The sequence below is a fragment of the Thermobia domestica genome, chromosome 16 (genome assembly GCF_964235325.1).
Source record: "Thermobia domestica chromosome 16, izTheDome1.hap1.1, whole genome shotgun sequence".
NCBI classification, from domain to species: domain Eukaryota; kingdom Metazoa; phylum Arthropoda; class Insecta; order Zygentoma; family Lepismatidae; genus Thermobia; species Thermobia domestica.
Window position 1 is genome coordinate 84,442,705 of NC_137469.1, and position 21,251 is coordinate 84,463,955.

Below are 21,251 nucleotides of genomic sequence, written 5' to 3' on the forward strand. Positions count from 1 at the left end.
CTATTTCAATAAAAATATCACATGCACTTACTACTACTAAGTACATGTTAATTAGGTGTTCAGCAGAGCTGAATCGTTATTGGTGTAGTAAATAAAAAATAATAAACTTTTCAGCACCCACGGAGTTGAGACCATAGGTCACGGAGTTGAGATTAGTTAACACGGAGTTGAAAATTGCTGTGGAGTTGAGAAACGTGATACATCTGGGTGATAAGTTTTGGTTTATAAGTGATTAAGCTTATAATTTACATAAAAATTGAAATAATTTTACAATAGCTTTTGTAAGTTAGAATTATTTTCCTTATGTTGAATAAAATTCTAACAAACTAGATGACACGTAATTTTTATACAAAAATACTCCAGAAAATACTGCAAGCATATGAAAATATATCTAATGAAGGTTCCAAAATTGAGTATATATATATATATATATATATATATATATATATATATATATATATATATATATATATATATATAATATATATATATGTGTGTGTGACGTAAATAAGAAAAAAAAGAAATACCCATACACTTATCGAATATTGAAAAATTATTGCGCTTTCAATATGTTGACTATCATATGGAGAGGATAAACTTTTTACATAAGCTTACGAAACAGACGAAGTAGTCACTAAACCTGTCTATTGTCTACTTCATTTGTTTTCTGAGCTTATGTAAACCGTTTGTCTTCTCTGTGTGATCAAGTCCACACGACGAAAGTGCAATACTTTTTCAACATTTGGTAAGTGTATTTGTACCGTATATTTGGTATATATACAAGGTGTTTCAAAACAATACACACATCGTTTGGGAGCTGATTTCTGACACCAAGATAAGACGAAAAGTATAGACAACTGGGTGCACAAATGCTTCCTTTCGGAGTTATAGGCTGCCGAAAACATGAAAAAAATGAACTTTAAAGGTCCATAGATCCAAAACTATGAGATCTGCCGTAGTCGGATCACGACTTCACTTAGAAACTAATATGTGCACTATCCAAAAATATGTTTCAGAATCCTGAGGTACTCACGAAGCAATTTTTATAGAGGGAGTTTGGTTACGGGCGTATAATCTGAAGTACTCACCAACTACTTCTATAAAAGTTGTTGTGGAAGTACCGCAAGATTCTGAAACATGGATATTTGGATAGCGCACATACTAATTCCTAAGTGAAGTCTGACCCGACTACGGTAGGTCCCATAGTTTTATGCTATGGACCTTCACCTTCAAAGTTAATTTTTTTCATGTTTTCGGCAGCCTATAACTGCGAAAGGAAGCATTTGTGCACCCAGATTGATCTATACTTTTTATCTTATCTTGGTGTTAGGAATCACCTCCCAAACGTTGTCGGTATTGTTTGAAACGCCCTGTATAATGCACACTAAATGACAGTGTAAGGCACTCATCATTTCTGTTTTCTTTGGATAATTCGATGTTCTTTGTTAAGTAGCCCTCATTTTCCACTCCAATGAAGGAAATGTCTTGAGGAAACAGGGAAGGGCTGTTCTAGTCTACACAGAATGACAACTGCCAACGCTTTTTAAACGTCAGGTTTAGTAGGCCAGGAGAAATTCCTCCCGATCCGCGTCATAAAATTGACTGTCCGCATATTGCCCTCAGACTCTTCGACAATCTCTGAAAAGAAAACAATTAGTTGATCATAAGATTCAGACGTCAATAGGTTAAAAACAGATACCATCCATCTTGATTTGACTGAAGTTTTACCTCCGGCTACCTGACAGCCCCAAATCTGAACTTCCGCGAAACACTCCTTAAACGGGCTAGGACCCTCCAGCCGGTCTTTGAGTGTGAATGACACGTGGTCAGCGTGTCGGCTCCTACGACCGTTGCGATGGTCTGCGCGATCAGGTTTCAGTACATCTCTACTCAAATGAGTTTTTTAATTGCCTTACTGTGCGAAGTAAACACCATTAATTTTTGAGCTTCCACTGGGAAACAAACCCAGAACCACGCACGAAAGGCGAGCATACCAGTCACTAGACCATAAACGAGCTTTATTTCTATCAATATATTGAAAGAACAAATATTTGGAAGAGCATGAGCATAACAAACACTACAGGATTATCAACTCCGTGACTTGTCTCAACACCGTGGATTCCTTAGTTTTCAGATGGACATGGAGTTGAGAAAATCGAATGTAATTTATTTTTACCGGCCCACTTTTTAACCAGTACATGTGAGTAATTGTGTACGAATTTTCTACGTTAAGGCGTAGGTTCCTCAAGGGAAAGAAGGTATATACCATACAAATACATTCAGTAATAAATACCATGGTGTTGAGAATCAATTAATATACGCACCTGCTTTCCACACACAAAAATATTTTTCCTATAGCTTTTAACACATGCACACAACTTTTTCTGTTCTTCAGTCAAACATGTCTGCCTTGTCTTCTTGTGGGTATTGCCAATGTGGACGACCATGCTATCTGTTGAGAGCAATGATAATTTTTTCTATTGCCATGGAGTTAAGACGAAATAGAGGTGACAGAAACGAAGCATAGTCAAGCTTTCCAAAATAATCGTTATAAAGATTTACTTTCCACAAAACCGAAACATTGAAGTGTTGTCTTCCATTTAATTACCATTAAATGATGTTTGATTTGCGACTTCAGTTGTAATTTATTGATTAAAATCAGTCAACTGTAGTCTGTGACAGCCCACGGTGTTGAGAAATTGGGTAATAATTAATTTTTTACGTATGTTTCGTGTTATATTTGCAAACTGTTATACATGGCATACCTACTTTGTGACGGTTACTACCAAACAAAATAAAAATGAGGTGATTCTTTCTAGTAGTAGTTTGAAGAAATGCCCGTGACAGAAAATTTCCCTTTTTCGTGGAATCACCCATATATATATTCTGTGCTATAACACAGAAATTGAAGTACTGTTTTCAAGGATTACATAATAATTGCCGATATATTATAATTGTGTATCAGAAGAGAAAACATATGAAAGAACTATATCCCAGTAATCATAAAGCTTCAGCTCTCAGCCAAACCCACTCTCCTACACAATAATCACCTCTTATACACATATTATATACTTATTCGATATTCTTACCGCATAGAAAGACTTGCTTTCCCGGTGCTACACGAGTAACTGACACTCTCACACGCATATCATCACGACCACGTAGGCTATACAGAATCAGAGATTACAAGTTTACGGCACTTATTGCCAAAAGCCACGTAGGAGCAATCACATTAGGTAGACTGGAATTTCGAGGTCAGACAAACAGAACGACTAAAATTAAACCCGCTTTCACTCTAGAGACAAACAGAATTACTAAATGCAGATTCATTTTCACTCTACTGTTGAAATCATTTACTTCATAGCCCATAGAAACATACCTCAGTAATATAGTTAGTTTGGTTCACAAACAACTCAAATTCAGCATTACTAACTTCATAGACATCGAGATAAAAATCAGAAATGCTACGTTTCCTTGCGGGCCCTTCGCCATCAGCTACAAATACAGGCTTATCAGTACCCATAGTAAATTCTCCACCTTTAATAAAAGTCATATTTTTTGTTCTTTGGTACGTCCTTGCACTGTTTAAGTTTCTTGAGTACGTAAGGAAGTCAACTTTCCTACATTTATCCACATTTGAATTTTCTGTGGATGACCACCTGTTCAACACACCACATCCACAATTTCCATCAGTCTTCGTTGCACATACAAACGACCTAATAACAACACATATTATAATTTCAAATAGTAATAGTATATTAAATCTCCGCCAAAATTTTAATATGTCCATGCTTATGTTGACGACAAGCTTCGTTGGTTCTTCACACACGTGACGAAATGACGTTTTAAATCAGCTGTACCAAGATTCCTTTAACTAACATCTTAATATATTCGCCATATTGTGTCAGCAAAAATAGCTGTATCGTTCTAGTTAAAAACTCATCCTTTCATTTTCACATAGGGTTGTAGACAAGAAGGAGCTACAGCAGTCAATGTCCGTCCTAAATTATTTTTTCCATACTTTCAAAGCGAATGTCAGATTCAAAATTCTTGTGTTTTATTTACCAAATTAAATTCTATTTCACATATTTTGCTTTAAAGAAATCGAACTACCTACTGGCCTGTCATCACGACATATTATTCAACAAGGGTTATTATTTATTCAATGTTACATTAAGGGGGGTCATTTACGGAGGGCAGAAAGGGCAATTCCTCCCCCCCCCCAAGAGTTTGCGGATTACATATACTTTAATAGATTGTCTACTAATATACTAGTACAAAACGTGAAACTCTATGTCGGTGGTGCTTGCCATCCTAAAGCGAAGTCTGAAATGACGCCACTGGTTACATTTACTTTCATTCTGAAATTCTTCTTCGGAGTACTTTTTTTTTTTTTTTTTTAACTTCATTCAAAATAGCCTGCTGGTCATAACGCACCAGTCATCACAAAATATTGTGAACCAGAACGCAACCCAAAGGTTGAATCAAGCAATTGAAAGTAAACCTATTATCGCAAACTAAAACACCTATTTTGACGACTCGCTCGGGAGAGTAATGCTCCCGGAAGTACGCGTTTTCGCGCGGTACTCTAGCCAGCTGTTTTATGTGCTATCCTAGCCAGTTGTTTTGAGTTGGTCACAAAATGTATATCATGGAGTACAAGGGAAACAAAACGAGCCCTGCGGGCAGAGATGTGCGTCTACGCGTAAAAAACGATAGTTTACGTTTACGTGTCAACTATGCGTAGACAATGTAAACAACGTAGACTATGTAGAATATGTCAACAATTTAATATGGCATCGCGGATAATAAAGGAGCTTTATTTTGTCGTTACCTTGCGAAATTGCGTACAAAATAAAATGCCTAGACGAACGAATAGTAACTTTCGAATACTTAGTTTCGTCTTGATGAAGGAAAATAAAAAATATTAAGCATTTTGTAAAATATGCAAGAGAAAATTGGCAAATACAGCATATTCAAGACTAAAAACTCACAGGTGAGAATTAGTTTTGTAAATTTCATTATAAAAGCAGTGCTCGAAATGGAAAATCTAAGGAAGTGGTATGTGCAGAGCAGAGTAAACATACAGATTAGATAATTCCCTCTACTTTTTATATGTTATTCGTTTCCCTAATCTTTCGCTGCACGCATATTTGCGGATCTCAAACGTTTCAGATATCCTCTGATCTGATTGGTCGATACAGATACAATATCACAAGACATGATCTATATATAGCACAAAGTAAACGGCAAATGGTGTCGTCTCTGGTAGTCGAGTGGGCTAGTACAACATGCTAGTGAAGAAAATGCTTCTGGCGTGGGTTCAGATCCTACCTACGGACATTTTTTTTACTACTTTTAAAAATTTTTATAACACTTCTTTCGTTAAAATAAGATTAAAAATAATATTCAAAAAGTGATTTAACAATCATTTTTTAAAAATTTTCATTAAACTTCTTTCATTAAAATAAGTTTGCCCTTGTACTATATAGATCCACAGCAAATGTAGTAGTAGTTGTAGTAGTAGGAACGGGTTAGAAGCCCCACAGGGGTTGTTTGGGTTCTGTTCTCGACATCAAATTGGCAAGAATGCTGAAACGTTTGTGTTCGGCAAAAATGCTCGCTGCACCGAAGCGAAACAACTGAATGAGGAAATATGAACAAACGAGCAACGAAATTGTTCCTTACATTTGATAGTGGTTGTCTACATAGTCTACACGGGAAAAGATGTAATGTAGATTACGTATAGATTACAGTAGACAATCGCGTAGACGTAAAATTATAGTTTACGGCACATCACTGCCTGCGGGGCTTCTAACCCGTTCCTACTACTGCTACTACTTATCTGCACAAAAGTAGGTAAATCACATTTTTTAGTATTATTTTCATATTATTTTAATTTAAAAAGTGTTACAAAAATGTAAAAAAAAATAAATAAAAACTTTCCTCAAGCCGGGTTTGAACTCACGCTAAAAGAGAATTTCGTTACTAGCATATAGCGGTAGCCTACTCGACCACGAAGATCGACAGCAGCAATCGTTTGATTTCTGCTATTTGAATGCAATGTGGCAAGAAATGGATAACGTCAACCAATCAGAACTCTCTGTCTTTCGTTCCTACTTCCTGGAACATTACTCTCCTGAGCTAGTCCTCTATTTTGCACTGCGGAAACCTGCAAGGTTACTAGAGAATTGGTAACCTTGGGAAACTTGTACGTAATGAAAGCCCTACTTGCACGTTCCGTATCAGTTTGCGCCAACGCAACGCAGTCTTTGCTATTTCATATGAAATACTCGGCATATCAGTTACAATTTTTGCGTTGAGTTGCTATACGGATAGTTTTGTGAAGACTGGTGCAGAATTATTCACTAACCTCTTATATATTGCTTTGTGTCAACGAAATGACAAATTTTCGTTCAATTTGTAGAATCAGTATAAAGTTGCATATTCACTTTTGATGTAATTTCATATCAGCCTTTGAATACTTTACGGGCCATAATGCAATGCAACGAAACGCAAAAGTGCAACAAGCAATTACACCTAGGTAAAATGTTGATTACTTTAAAGTTATTGCAAATTTTGGATTGAGTTAACGAAAGCCTTACGGAATGTAGCCTGAGCGGATTTCAGATATGACATAAAATTCGTAAATTTTGAGTTCTGCTATCATCTTCCTACGTAACTCTCTCTCTCTCTCTCTCTCTCTCTTTTTTTTTTTTTTTTCGTTTTACCACATAATGACGTATTCTAATCTGAGGGCTAACGAAAATTTAGGGAGGCCTCCAAAACACCTCCCCTTTGATTGCGGGCCTGCAAACCATTGTGTTTTAAGTTAAACTTTTAACACCACGTACGGACTTGGCGACACCCTCCGTTCTGGCGATTTTTCGAACTTCGGTACAGTAGCGTAACTAAAGGCTTGGGGGCCCTCCCGCAGATAGCATGGAGCGCGTCCCCTTCTCTACGTCCCACTTCACGATTTGGGACCCCCTGATGGCTTGAGGCTCCCCCGCAATGCGGAGTCTGCGAGGCCCTTATTTACGCCTCTGGTTCAGTGGTTGGTTTCATGCGTAGGTGCCGCTAAATAATGTGAATACGAGACGCCAATAGGTATTTTCAGTTCAGTGCACAAAACAGATGAAGAGAGAGTGAAGAATGTATAATATATCGCGTGATAATACATCACTAAAACAAGCCTTTAGCCATCTCGATTTCGTAGAAGCAGTTGCTGATCTAGCCTAGGGCCGCGGATCTACGTCCCCAACATTTTCAATGACAAAAGCAATTGAAAAAATTATTTATATATTTTTTTAATTCATAGTAAACTCATGATATGCCTATCATAGTCTGGGTTTTGGCTGACCCACCAGCTTTTATGTTCTAAATCCGCCACTATGTAGAGGAAGCTCAAGCGAATATTGAGGGGGCACAGACACACCAAAGAACACAACAAAACCCTTCGGCTAGCTGGAGACTTTGCTCCCAGATTTTTGTTCGACCTACGGCTTCGCACTCCATGTACGGCCTTTGCTTCAGCTCTTCGCATAGCGTGATCTTTGCGAAAATTTTAAACCACTCTTCCCCCTAGCAGGCACGTAGCCAAGGGGTGGGTCCGGGGGTCCGGACCCCCCCCCTTCGAGACCAGAAATAAAAAAATTAAGGGTGAAACAAAAAGAAACAAGAAATAGGAAGAATCAGCGTTAAAAATTAAAAAACTGAAAATAAAAATGTTTCATCATCGCTTCTCTGCAGTATCAAACATGTTATTTGAGAAACAGTTTTCTGCTCCTTTAACTTGTCATTTGGAACAGATAGCAGTTGACGGAATAATAAAAACAAAAAGTTATGTGGAGTAAAAGTTCTAGTAACATTTGATTGAACAGAGAAAGGAACCCAGATATTATAAAATATTTTACAAGACATTATTGGATACGTACTTTCTTTTAATAGTTGAGGTCATAATGAAAGAAAATTGTTATATTTGGATGAACAGAAGAAGGAACGTAGATATTGTAAAATATTATTTTAAATCTCTTTTTTTTCTTTTTTTTTTTTTGGCGCGGTGGCTCAGTGGTAGAGCATTCACCTCCGGTGCTTGGGGTCCCTGGTTCGGTACCAGCTCGCGCCGTGTGGCCTTTGTGGTGGACAAACAGTGTGCTGGTGGGTTTTCTCGGGGTTGTCCAGTTTCCTCCCACTTTTTCATTCCATTCTTTCACTCATCTCTTATCATTACCGTCTCCTTTAGCCTAACCGGCATAAACGTGGGACGTAAAACTTAATTTAATTTCATTTTAATGTCAAATCTTTTTTTTTTAAATATTATTTTATTCGAGATTTCCTCATAGTTTGTTACTAAAATACTTACTAACATGTTCTAATTTTAAAAATCGTAACAAACTAATATATGTTGCTATTAAAATAGTTTAAATTGATCAAGCCCCTGATGTGATAACAATATTTCATGTCAAACTCCCCCTCCCCCTCATTACGACTAAACGAACCAATATATGTTACCAGTAAAATAGTTTAGAATAATCGAACTCGGGTGTGGTAACCACAGTATTTCATGTCTAGGACCCCCCTATTACGAAATCGTGGCTACGTGCCTGCCCCTAGAATACATATTTGAATCAAAATGAAATGATAAAAGTCCATTGCGATTCAAGTGTTAACTGTGTTCAAAAATTAGTTTCAAATGATTCACCTGATGATGAGACTGAGAACCAGAAATTGCCCCTCCCTTCTCTTGTTAAAAAAGGAATATCCGGAAACATTGATATATTCACAGTTGTTTTCAATATTGAGCTTATATACCATTTTTCATATCCTTAACATGTAGGGATTTCGAGATTTAGTCATCTTATTTTAACTAATGCAATTCCACTAATTTATTTCACACTTTTTCTCTTCCATTGTTGGGGAAATATCTGAAAATGCTTAAACATATCTTTAATTATTTTAAATGAATAGTCTAAATGCCAAATTTTATGTGTAACCTTAAGGAATTTCAAGATATGGCTATCATATTTTAACAATTGCAACCCCGACTCTTTTTATTCTTTCCACAATTTTTCTTCTCTTGTTGGGGTTTGTGGAACATAAAAAAACAACAACTTATAAACACATCTTTATTTTAAAAGAAATGTCTAAATTCCAAAATTTCATGTCTCTTATCTTAAAGGATTTGGAGATGTGGTCGTCCTGTTATGATAATTGTAACAATTCTTCTCTCCTAGCGAAAATATCAAAAAACGCCAAAATATGTTTCTAATTATTTTTAATAAGAAGTCCATATACCAAATTTCATGTCTCTACCAATCAAAGATACGGAAATATGAACCTTTTACTATGGTAATTTCCACTTCCATTTGTCCCCTTCCCAATCGAATATCCAAAGGTTCTTCCTTAGTTATGCCTTAAGTCAATGGTTCTCAAGCTTGTTGATGTTGTTGCGACTCCCATTAAATTGTTCTGATTTGTGTAATGACACGCAAGAATTAAACCACAGAACCTTACTGATAACCCAGTGCCGGCTCGTACTGTCATTAACAAAGCGTGCTACAATATATATATATATATATATATATATATATATATATATATATATATATATATATATATATATATATATATATACGTGTATTTATCTACTGAAGGCGGAAGTTGATATCCATCCTTCGATTCTTAATGTTGGCAAACTTTTCTATCACCCTGGAGTCACCCATGTTGTTGATCAAACTTTTTTCTATCGAGAGCATGGCAAGGGCAGTTAACCTTCCTGACCTACGGAAATTCCTCATAAATGTCTTAATTCTCTTTAGAGACGAAAAGCATCTCTCAGGCTCTGCTGTGGACATTGGTATGGTCACTGTTATTTGCAAAAGGGTTGTTATTTCGCTAAAATTGTTCTGTAAATTGTTTTTAAAGATAAGCTGACAGAACCAAAAGCTCAGTGTGAAGTCACTGCTTACCTAACATTGGGTAGCTTTCAACCGCAGTGTCCAGAGATGTTCCGGAAAAATCACTAAAATTTGCAGAATCCAGAAGTTTGGCGGCATCCAAATGGCTTGTTTTCTCACATCTATTTCGCGCATCCGCAGAAATGTGATCACATACTTCTTTGGCATTGGGTACTCTGCAAGATATAATCCGCCCATATTTGTTTTACCAACTGTTGGAAAAAAAAATATCACTTGTTCTAATATTGTCTGTGTCATTCCGAATTTTCTCAATGGCTTCAATTAAATATTTAAGTACTGTTTGTACTTTAATGGTAGGCCTGCACTGAATTTGATTATAGAAAATATTCACATGCGGCATTATTTTGTGAACGAATTCTAACCAAAACATGAATTCCCTGTGTTGGATTTCTCTAGTTCTGAAAAGCACTCTTTCGAAACATTTTAATTTTCATAGATAGAATTGACGGTTCGTGACTTGAAATTCCATTTAGTAGCTGACCCACTCGGAATACGTCGTACAGCCACTTTTTTTTTTTTTTTTTTAACAGATACACGCTGTGGGGAGCAAGAGGAAAAATGTGGAAAATCCTGAAAGACTACAGAAGAAAACCCTTGCCGATTGATTTTGAGATGCAGTTCTTCCCATTATCAAATTTAATTGGTTAACAATGGACGTAGTGTGCCAAAGGAAAGTGTTCTTTAATTTTTGATTGTAGTCATTAATTGATCCCTTATTACCGATGCTCCATTAAATGTGTGCGCTATAATTCTGCTACGATCTGAATCTGTGTCAAAAATGTTCAATTCATTTAATATACACTCCCGACAATTCTGGGTTCCCGGATCTTTAGGATTAAAGAAAATAAAAAAGAGGAGAAAAGACAAAACCGAGCGGCGAGCGCCGCCAGTAAGCAAAAGAAAGCGAGAAAGAGGAATACTTAGCGCTTGCGCAGAATGTCTTCGGGCTCAACCTAACACAGCACGGTGGAAGCTATTCTGGGTGTAAAAAAAAAAAAAAAAAAAAAAAAAAAAAAAAAAAAAAAAAGGAAAGTGGACAAGGCATATTGAGATCTTTGCTCCATGCTAGAGATATAGGCTTGTATAGTTCAAGCGGGCTCCATTCAGTACAGCCCGCTCGGTTCGTTAGTACAACTTCCACACTGCTGAAGGCGCTGATAATCGCGCTCCACGCTCGAAAAAGATCGTCATGGGAAAGTTCTGTATTTTGTTAATTGATGAACAGTTTAAACAAATGAATAGATGAAATTTTTTGAACTAAAATTGGTCTAACGCAAATACACAAACATAGGAAGCGTGCTGTAGCCCGGTAGCCCTACGTCAGAAACCGCTACTGTGATAACTATAATTTTGTGCAAGTCAGATGTAAGTGCAATAGCGATCACAGAATACAAACTTCTACTACTCACAACACTGTTGCCATGACATGTATTTCGAAAAAGCCAACTTCCAATACCAACATAGATAATAACAAGAATTTAGTGGCCCACCTACTTTTTATCCAAATACACGTTAACGTTCTTTCCCGATAACTGTATCATATGAAATTGTACGCATGCGCAGAGAGAGTTAAATTATTTTCATAGAAAGGTGATACAGAGCTAACACTATTCCGGACTCAATACCTCCCCGTGACAGATTTTGCCTCACTCATTCTCTTTCTATCGTAACCTAGCATCTCTACGGACTGTAGAACGGGGCAGGGCTCTGAGTTATCATCACTTACTGTTCACTTCATTAACAACGCTTCGAATTTTCATTTTCTCAGTAGTGGTCTACTTCACAACATAAGTTTCTGCACCAAAATAAAATTTTCATAATTAAAAAAGAAAACTCTCGTGACCCACCAAGAGGTCGGCACCCACACTTTGAGAAACATTGCCTTAAGTCACAAATCCAATGTGCTGTCAAAATTTCGGGTTTCCAACTTTGGTGGTTTAGAAAATGAAAATGATATCTTTAAGTTTTACGTCCCACGGTTATGCCGGTTGGGCTAAAGGAGACGGTGATGATGAGAGATGAGTGGAATGAAGAAAGTGGGAGAAAACGGGAGAACCCCCGAGAAAACCCACGAGCATGGTGTTTGTCCACCACACAGTCCACACGGCGCGAGTTGGGATCGAACCAGGGACTCCAAGCACCAGAGGTGAACGCTCTACCACTGAGCCACCGCGCCCCCCGTTTTGGTGGTTTAGACTGGGTGTTGATCAGTCAGTTAGTGGCTCACTCACTCAGCACTTCTTCTATTTGAACAGACTAGCTGAGGACTTCACCCCAGAACCCCGTATTTGCTCGGCCTACGGCCTCGCATTTCTCATATCCCTAATATATCTCTAATAGTACGGGATTTCAAGATATGGTCATGTTATTATAACAATTGCAACCCTCATATAACATGACCATATAACAATTGCAACAACTAGCATAAAAAGCAACTTCAAAGAGCACAGTAAGTTATGGGCCGACATATCGTGCTTAAAATTTCCACCTTGTAAAAGAATTTCCAGAAACAGCGCTGGGGAAGTTAGTCAACAGTTCCTATGAAAGCAGTTAGTGAACTTTTCAGGGGAAACTGGAACTCTCTTGTTAAAAAGTCTTATTCATGAGTACTCAAAATCACACGAACTGTCAGAGAGAAAACTCTGTTAGTGCTGATGATGAAGATAGCTGTCGTGATTCAGAGCCATCAGAAACTGATAGGAAACAAAGTACCATTCGTAAGAAAACCAAACTATATTGTAAAATCTGTTCTAATTGCTGATTTTTAGTCCTCAAGAAATATAATTTGCACACAAATACCATTCCTGGGCTCTTCCTTGCTTATCAAATTATACTTTTGTTACTCAGGTTTCTTGCGAAAGAAACTTCTCCACGTTGAAATTGATGAAAGCAGATTTAATAGTACTTTACCTAAAGAACACTTGGAAACATTTATGTTTATGGCAATTGAAAGGAACATTTTAGTAAACCTTGAAAATAACATTATAGATCATTTCGCAACAAACGCCAACTTTTCCTAAAGATGTTACTTTTGCAGGAAAATCTCTGTTGTACGTTATGTTGTATTCTACATTGTTCTCAGTCATTTACGTTGTCTTTGAAGTTGTAGTTTTGCTTTCAAATTGAAAAACTCTAATAAACTTTGGAAGCTGAAATTTGTTTCTTGAATTTGAATACAAGTTGCAGCTTGAAAGCCGTTCATACATAATAAAGTATTAATATTCGTATGAATGACTTGTGGGGAATCGGAGGGCTCTCAGTACTACAGTGCTCCCGGGCCCCAACTGTAGTACCTATTTGCCCATGCGTGTTAGTTTATAGTGGTCTGATGTAACGGCGCTCATGTTGTGGTTTTCAGGGAGGGGGCGGGCAGTATAAGCAACGTTTCAAATATAGTTTCAAATTTTGCTGTAAGTAATGTAAAAATTCTATTGGATTTTCGATATTCCCAAGTACAATTTCCTCTTAGGGGGGAGAGCGCCCCATCTTGCCCCCCCTGATGGGCGCCCTTGGTCTGGTGAAATTTGATGGTTTGCAGCCGGCAGTTAGGGGCTCTGCATACACACTGACAAAATAATAGTCTGTAGCAAAATATAAAATTTTCAAACTTCTAGAAACTAAGTCGTGATTCTCATGGGTTGCATCACCGTTGCCAAGCATTCTTTTCTTAAATTGCTGGGCGCCCACATGTATTGGATATCGAGACACTGAAGGTAGCAGCCACAGGGGTTTTCGAGGAAACACCACCTGCACCGCATAGGAAAGATATAAAAGTAAACGACTGGGTACCCCACCCATCGTCAGCAGCGAACAACGAACAATAAGCGACAGCCTGACCTGTTTGTCTTTACAGTTTCCCACCACAACACAAACATATTTGGTGGAGTACTCACGAGTGACGAAAAGTGGATCAAATTATGACACTCCCAAGCGTATCAAATATTGGTTGTCACCAAGTAATCCTGTCCCTCACACATTAAATGATCACCTCTACACCCACGCAAAATCATTCTGTGTGTCAGACTAGTCGCCAATGGGGTGAAGTACGAGCTGCTACACCTAAGTCCCATACACTGTCACTGTGAATTTGTACTCGCAACGAGTGTAACATGCATTGCAGCAGAAGCCGGTGTTGGTTAATTGAGTGCTCCACAACAATGCAAGACCACACGTGACAAATACGATCAGGCACATCATTCAGAGACTTGGTTGGGAGAGCAATTACCATACTTACCAGATCTACCGCCATTCGATAACCACTTGTCCCTTTCCTGAATAACCATCTTCGTAGAAAATCCTTCGGTGAGGCAGACCTGCGGCATGCACTCATGATTTCTTTGCGTTGAAAACTCGCGAGTTCTATTGCCAGGGCATTGCGTAGCTCCAGAAACGTTCGGAAAGGATGCTGAACGATGATTATGGAGATTACTTTGAAATCTAATGCAGAGCATCATGTGCTGTATGTCTGTTTTTGACAATCACGAACAGCAAGAACTTTTTTTTTTTTTTTTTTTGCGCCTTGTAATATTCTTACAAGAATAAGAATGTACACTTACATCCAAAATTATTGTCGCATGTATATAAATACGTTATTATAGGAATATAATTTGATAACGAATTCGCCAGGTATTTCTTACAATGTTGGTATGTGTATAATCGGCAAAGACATGTATGTGGCAATTTCATGTGAAAAGAGTAGTAAATAAGAACAATAATAAAACGAAAATAGAACTTTCTTGTCCATTTAGCAACATTTTGTTTTACTCATTTTAATTTTCGTATTTATAATTCTTTTCCTATGAAATTTACCACAAATTTACATTTCCCGATTATACATACAGTATCAGTATTAAAAGTACTTTGGAAAATCATTATCAAATTATATTCTTACAAGAAGACAGTTATAGACATGCGAAAATCATTTTGAACATGAGTGTACCTACAAACAGAAAAGAAATGAATGGGGATAAATGACAAGTTTAGCGGGATACATGCTTATGGATTTGACTTCTCCCAGGTGTCTGAAAGTCTGAGGGTACGGGACTTTATTACCACGATTAGATAATAGAAAATCAACAAATGACGAACGTTCTCAGGGCTCATTGAAAGATATCGAGGGAAAGATGTAAGAACAATCACTTGGATGTATACGAATGGATCCTCGAGAACTGTGATAACCCCATAAAATGTTCCAATATTGCATACTTAGTACAAAGAATAATCGCTTACAATGGTTGCCAGGTGTAAGTTAAGTAACAGGTGCAGTTTTGGTTGCCTGCTCACCTTATGAAATGCCTAAAAGTTATTAGTATTCACATGCGTGTTTCACAGGTACCCAAAATCAAATCTGGGAGACAAGAAAAAAAGTATCATAAATGAACTGATTGAACTCTCTACTGTTATTATTAAACATATTTGTCGCTGAACATTCATAGCTCTAGAGAAAATTTGTTTCAACCAGAAAATTCACTGCGTCCACCGATCTGCTTTTTCTTTCCTATCGAATGACCGATTTTCTTTGATTCTGAACTTTTTACGTTTTTCTTTTTCTCTTCCGTATATAGTAACAATTTTTTTCCCTTTTAGAATGGGAAACGAAAGAAAGGTGGAACATACTATTATATCTTCAATAAGATCTTTTGTTTAGAAAGTCCAAAATTCCCCCACGCAAAACAGCAGTGGAAAAAGATTAAGTTTTTTAAGCCTTTTTTTCCGAGCCCTTGCATTTCCAAGTATTATAATGCCTTACTGAATGATCTGTGACGCCGTGCAGACTCCAAAGAAGTTCCTATTGCTTCCTGTTCTAATTCTGTGATCAAAACCAAAGCCCCTCCTATCGTTTCTGTTCCAAGTATTTTCATACCTCTTAATGTATATACGTATATACACTGGCGTACGCGTAATTTCAAGGAGGAATTCAGGCACTTAACCTCATGCTTTCACAACAAGCGTGATTTCTGTATATTATCTATCTACCTATGTTTATTTTTCCAAATCTTGCTCAAGGGGGGTTTAAACCTCGAATCCCCCTTTTCGGTACGCAATTGTATATCCTCTGACTTGTGAGGAACCCACCAAGAATGTCCTTCGCAGTGGATCATAAAAGAAAGAACTATAAGTAATTATATTTTCTATGATTACTGGCAGCAAAAAACATGCTTATAAATATCCCTTTCTGGAAGGATTCTAGTAGAAATTTGGCAATTTTCTATTTTTATTACTTTAGTTCTGTACGATTGGGAAAGTGATGCTCATTCAAGCCCTCATCTGCTATCAATAAAGCTTTCTGTCGACATTTAGAGGCTCCATGCACTTTGTTCTTCACTGTTCTTATCTTAATTAAGAACTGAACGTATGGATAGATACACAATGTAATGTGATCTAGGCCCAAGATGAGCATGTTGGTATTCGTGTTCATATTCAAAAATTATATATTATAAGCCTCTTATGATCAATGCTACATATTCTATACAGGAGTAACACCTAATATGTAGTGGAATATATCGCAGACTATGATGTTTGTTAGAGGCCACGACTCGCAAGGAAAGGAAAGGGAAAAAAAAAAAAAAAAAACTGATGGAAAAGAATTTTGAAGTCACTACCACTATGTGGAAACAATACACATATAATACATGCCTTTAGGGAGTCAAGTTGGAATACAGAAAGAATGAATGACAGGTTCAAGATTAGCCTTTCTTACAGATGGTGCGCTGTTAGTCATACGAAAGGCGACTGCGTGGCGGTTGGATTTACAACGAAATTTTAGAAATGCGTGATTGACAAAAGAGCCTTAAAATCACATTCCAAACTACGTCTGGAGAAACTTTTGATCTATGACTTACACATTATAGCGCGACTTTTATAATAAAAATGCAAGCCTCTTACGGAAAGAATACTAAATAACTTTTCTGTATCATTTATTTAAAACTGCCCTGTATATTTTGGAAAATTACATCTGCATTTGGAAAAGAGAGATGCTTTTATACTAATAATATTATTTAACGAAAAACTATGGTTGATCAAATTGTGATTTGGGTTATCATCGCAGAGACCTCTTAACTGAAGAAGTTATCCAAGTGCCTTAAGCTCAACACCGAGAAATCTATGACTCCACTGGGAATCACAGGCAGGCATCCTAACCATAAAGGCATAAACTGAAGTTTTTCGCTTACTACTTACCACTTCCCGCGTTAGAGACTACCAATTTCAGTGCACGCAACAGGAACATACTATCTTTTCACGACTATTGTCAGTAAGTTGAGATCAGATAATATAGAAGCATCTTTCCATCCAGCTTCGCCATTTGCAGGATAAATACAATAAAGGCACTCATATTTATTTACGTGTGCTCGGAAATTGGTTTTCAGTTTCCAAGGAGGCGCCAAGTAGTGGTTCTTTCTTCAGGTATTATTGGATTATTCATAGTATTGCCAGAGAAACTTCGACAATAATTACACTATTATACATTATTTATTGTAGATAATATGTAGATACATAAAACTCATTACAACTAAATAACGTAATGCAACTAATAAAATTTGAAACAGTCTTTTGTGTGAAATATCACGATGTAACTTTCCCCTTCTGGGCATCGAATTGTTTGTGGTTTCTTCTCCATTACAATCTGACGAAGGAAAAAATAAAATAATAAGAATACCAAGTGAAGGTGGGAGAAAAACTAATCTAAACTGACAGTGACTCTAGAAGTCTTGCACTATAAGCAACTTATGTAGTGTCAAAAAATAACACTGTCAACACCATAATAAAACTTGCAATAACAATAATAATCGCTGATGTTACAATGGTAGGGAAAAAATAACTTCCACAAAATTTGTGTCACCAATGCTTATATGTATATATATGTATCTCTTGTTGCACAGTTATATAAAAAGCTGCAACTTTCATATACAAACACACACACATATATATATATGACCTTCCGTTTATAGTACTCAATTTCTAGCTTGGCAACGTACTTCCAGAAATCATTCCTGCTTTCATAATATCTCTATTAACCTTCCGTACGTTAACTCCCCTACACAAGTCCAAGGTCAGGCCACAACTGGCTCAGGGTTCAATTCATGGAGATCCGACGTTGTGTCTGTGTCCATTGACGAATCGGCGTTGTCTCGAGAAACTGGTGTTGATTGTACGGCTGCTGCAGTCTCAGACTTTGCTGACCACTGGGTATATGGTGACACACGGGCTTCTCGTCGGGCGCGGCGTCTAGCTCGCCGCTCTTCCATCACTAGGCGCAAATGTTCCATTTTGCCACGTGTAGCTTGGTTCTCTTCAGTCAGCTGAACAGACTCATCTGCAATAATTTTAGAAGTTATCACTTTCTTTTGGAAAAAGTTCACTAAAAATTATACTAAAGAATATGAATACATTTATATTAACTTGTGAACTTTTTTTATTTTTATTTTTATTTTATTTTATTTTATTTTATTTTATTTTATTTTATTTTTTTTTTATTATTTTTTTTTTTTACTGCATCTAAAATTTAATTTACTATTAACACTGTAACACTAGTGTCTCAGTATTTCTTGAAACCTTGCTCACCAGATCTGGGCAACTCATGTGCAACACATATCCCTTTTTACAATTTTACATTGCGCTATTTCGTGTACAGTGTAAACGCTAATGAAGTCAAAGAACTTAATAATGAAAACTTACACAATAGCGGATTTAGCCCGGGACTAGAACTAGGCCACCCCGATTCCTGAATGACAAAAATAATTTAAACTATTATTTATATTCTTTTGAAAGTTTATAGTAAACTCATGATATACCTATCAGTCTGGGTTCTAACTGCTACTCCAGTTTTTACCTTCTAGATCCGCCTATGGTTTTTTTTTTTTTTTTAATAGTAGAATCCTCTTTTTGTATAAGTGTTTCACAGCTACAAGATTTTAAAAAGAAGAGGGTTTTTGGTGCAAGGAATTCACATTATCATATTAAGTTTTTTCTTTGATCTGATCAAAGTTTACCGTGAATGTGAAATAGTGCAAGATAAAACTGGTAAGATATGAGATGTGTTGCACGTAAGTTGCCAAGATATGCTGAAGTAGGTATCAGGGAACACCAGAACACTACTTAATAGAGTACGGTAAATTCTAAACGTAGTAAACAGAAGAGTACCAATAGTACGTCATGTAACCTTCAGAACATTAATATTTTTATCACAATTTTGAGACCGTTCCTGATTATTAATAAGAAAATAATATGCCGGACGCTTATTTCGTTCCTTGACTCAAGAATGTACAGTTATTATACATTTGTTTCATCCAGTGATGGGACAAATAATGAGGTTTTTTAGTGCCCATAAATTCCTACCAAGGTGTTCCATAAGTTTCCAGCCATGTCCGAAAATGAAATTTGCGCACCTTTGGAAACATTAGTGGTTAAGAGAAACACAACATTTCGCCAATGTACAGAAGAATTCTTCCCCTGATATATATACATTCATTAATGACCGTTTTCAGTCTCGTGATAGGTATTCATCTGATCTGAAATATGGAGGGGTAAAGAACACTTATTTGTGAGCTTCAGGTATATTAGTTTCAATTGAACATACAGCCCGTGAAGCAACGCGAAACATCTGTGCAGCGAAAGAGGAGCATGCAATGAGTTACGATACAGAGAAAGTGTGGGATCAAATTATTCGGAAGGTGATTATGACTTGCCAGAAAGAGACTGCGCAGGAAGATCCTGTACCTACAATATGGAACAAGTTGTGGAGGCAAATCAAAAGCACCAATACCAGTATGTTGGTTGTCCAAGTGGGTACCTCAAATCAACCATACAAAGGATATTGATCACCTTTTGCAAAGTGTACAGACAATGGCGATTGTTCTCCAACGATCTCACTCTTGAACATGTACACTCATGTCCAAAACAGGTAACATGCAAATCTGGAGACACTGGATTGTGCAAACACTTCTACCAAAATTCTTAATAACTTTGTTAGAGAAATAGACGCAAAGTTGAACTAGAATCAAAGACTAGTTTTTTGAGCATATATTTTATAAATAACTATATTGTTTCACCAAATGTCTCTCTCTTTTTTAACAGTTGTGAAGAAACTTGTGCTGCAATCACATCACATCCTGTGTAGTATAATCTTGGACTTCTTGAGGTACGCTCGTAAGAGTTAAGAAAAAGACATTAAGTCCACAATAAAAAGCCAAAAAGTATGTACTAGTTGAAATCACGATTATTTCCTTTCACACTAAACTCGTCTTAACAGAGGTTTAATTACAGAAGAAATTAATATGGTACAACTCTTTAAATCCCTTTTAGTATTTTATACGAAGCAGTGCACTTTAATACTAATTATTGAAAAATAATAATCATAGTCTTAGAAAAATTATAAATGGAAGTATATTGATATCACGCAGCAACAAGAACATTTAATGAATGTAAAAAAAGTCGAACTCAAAACTCAAGACAACCATTCTAATTCTCACGTTTGCTAAATTTTTCTTCACCGTTAAAAGAAGACTGAAGACTTCCGTTGAAACAGCACAGTTATTTATAAAATATTGATGCTTATAAGTTAAATTTTTGCTTGAATCCTTGATAGTTATACTCGTTGTAGTTCGTAGTATAATTCCCTGGTTACTTGGAATCATCTTACTTTCTAACAGTTATAATAATAATACTAAAAAATTGAACAGAATTAACAAGTTATTAAAATTAAACTCACCTAATGGTTCCGAGTTCTCTGTAGTTTCATTAGTGGTAGTTTTCACTGTAGCATTACTCATTGCCTCCACAGTTATCGTGTGTCCTGGTCTTGCGTGCTGATGGAAGTGAGGTGTAGCACACAACAAATCATTTAGAATGTGGATAATTGTGCTGATGTCGCGTTTTGGTCGGCCAAATTTATCTTGTAAGGCAGGGTTGAGAGTTCCTATAACAAAAAAGTTGTATTACTTCATGGCAACAGAATCTCGGAAACTTTTTCCCACTACGCATTACATAAATAAATTCAAAGTGATCATCCGCTTCAATTTCTTAAGAATGGGTTATATATAATACAAAATTTGACGCTACAAACTCACCATCTTGGGTTAGCCAAGTATTCATTGGGCCATTCTCTGATCTCTCTTTTCAGTCATTCGATTTATACTATTTTGTCCTGTTTGTATATTATTTGTAACTTTTACAAATAAAATGGACATATACTGAAAAACCTGCTTTTGCTGTGCCACGTCATGTTTTTAGGCTTTCTGCCATTGATAGTACATACATCACAATCACACATGA

General features: G+C 36.7%; 2 protein-coding genes across 3 annotated transcripts in view; both read right to left on the reverse strand.

Annotated features, from left to right (window-relative positions):
• Positions 1–3,958, reverse strand: part of LOC145673213 (formylglycine-generating enzyme) — a 56,681-nt gene extending 52,723 nt beyond the window's left edge. The window contains exon 1 of the mRNA XM_081742697.1: positions 3,380–3,958. Within this exon, the coding sequence (XP_081598823.1) occupies positions 3,380–3,790 (411 nt within the window). The 5' untranslated portion in view covers positions 3,791–3,958. The remainder of the gene's footprint in view (positions 1–3,379) is intronic.
• A 13,473-nt stretch (positions 3,959–17,431) lies between these two features.
• The window catches only part of LOC145673215 (midnolin-B-like), a 100,199-nt gene continuing 96,379 nt past the window's right edge, over positions 17,432–21,251 (reverse strand). For both annotated transcript variants that reach the window (XM_081742699.1, XM_081742698.1), the window contains 2 exons: positions 20,689–20,895; positions 17,432–18,294 (listed from right to left, as the gene is read on the reverse strand). In XM_081742699.1, the coding sequence (XP_081598825.1) occupies positions 18,032–18,294; positions 20,689–20,895 (470 nt within the window). In that variant the 3' untranslated portion in view covers positions 17,432–18,031. The remainder of the gene's footprint in view (positions 18,295–20,688; positions 20,896–21,251) is intronic.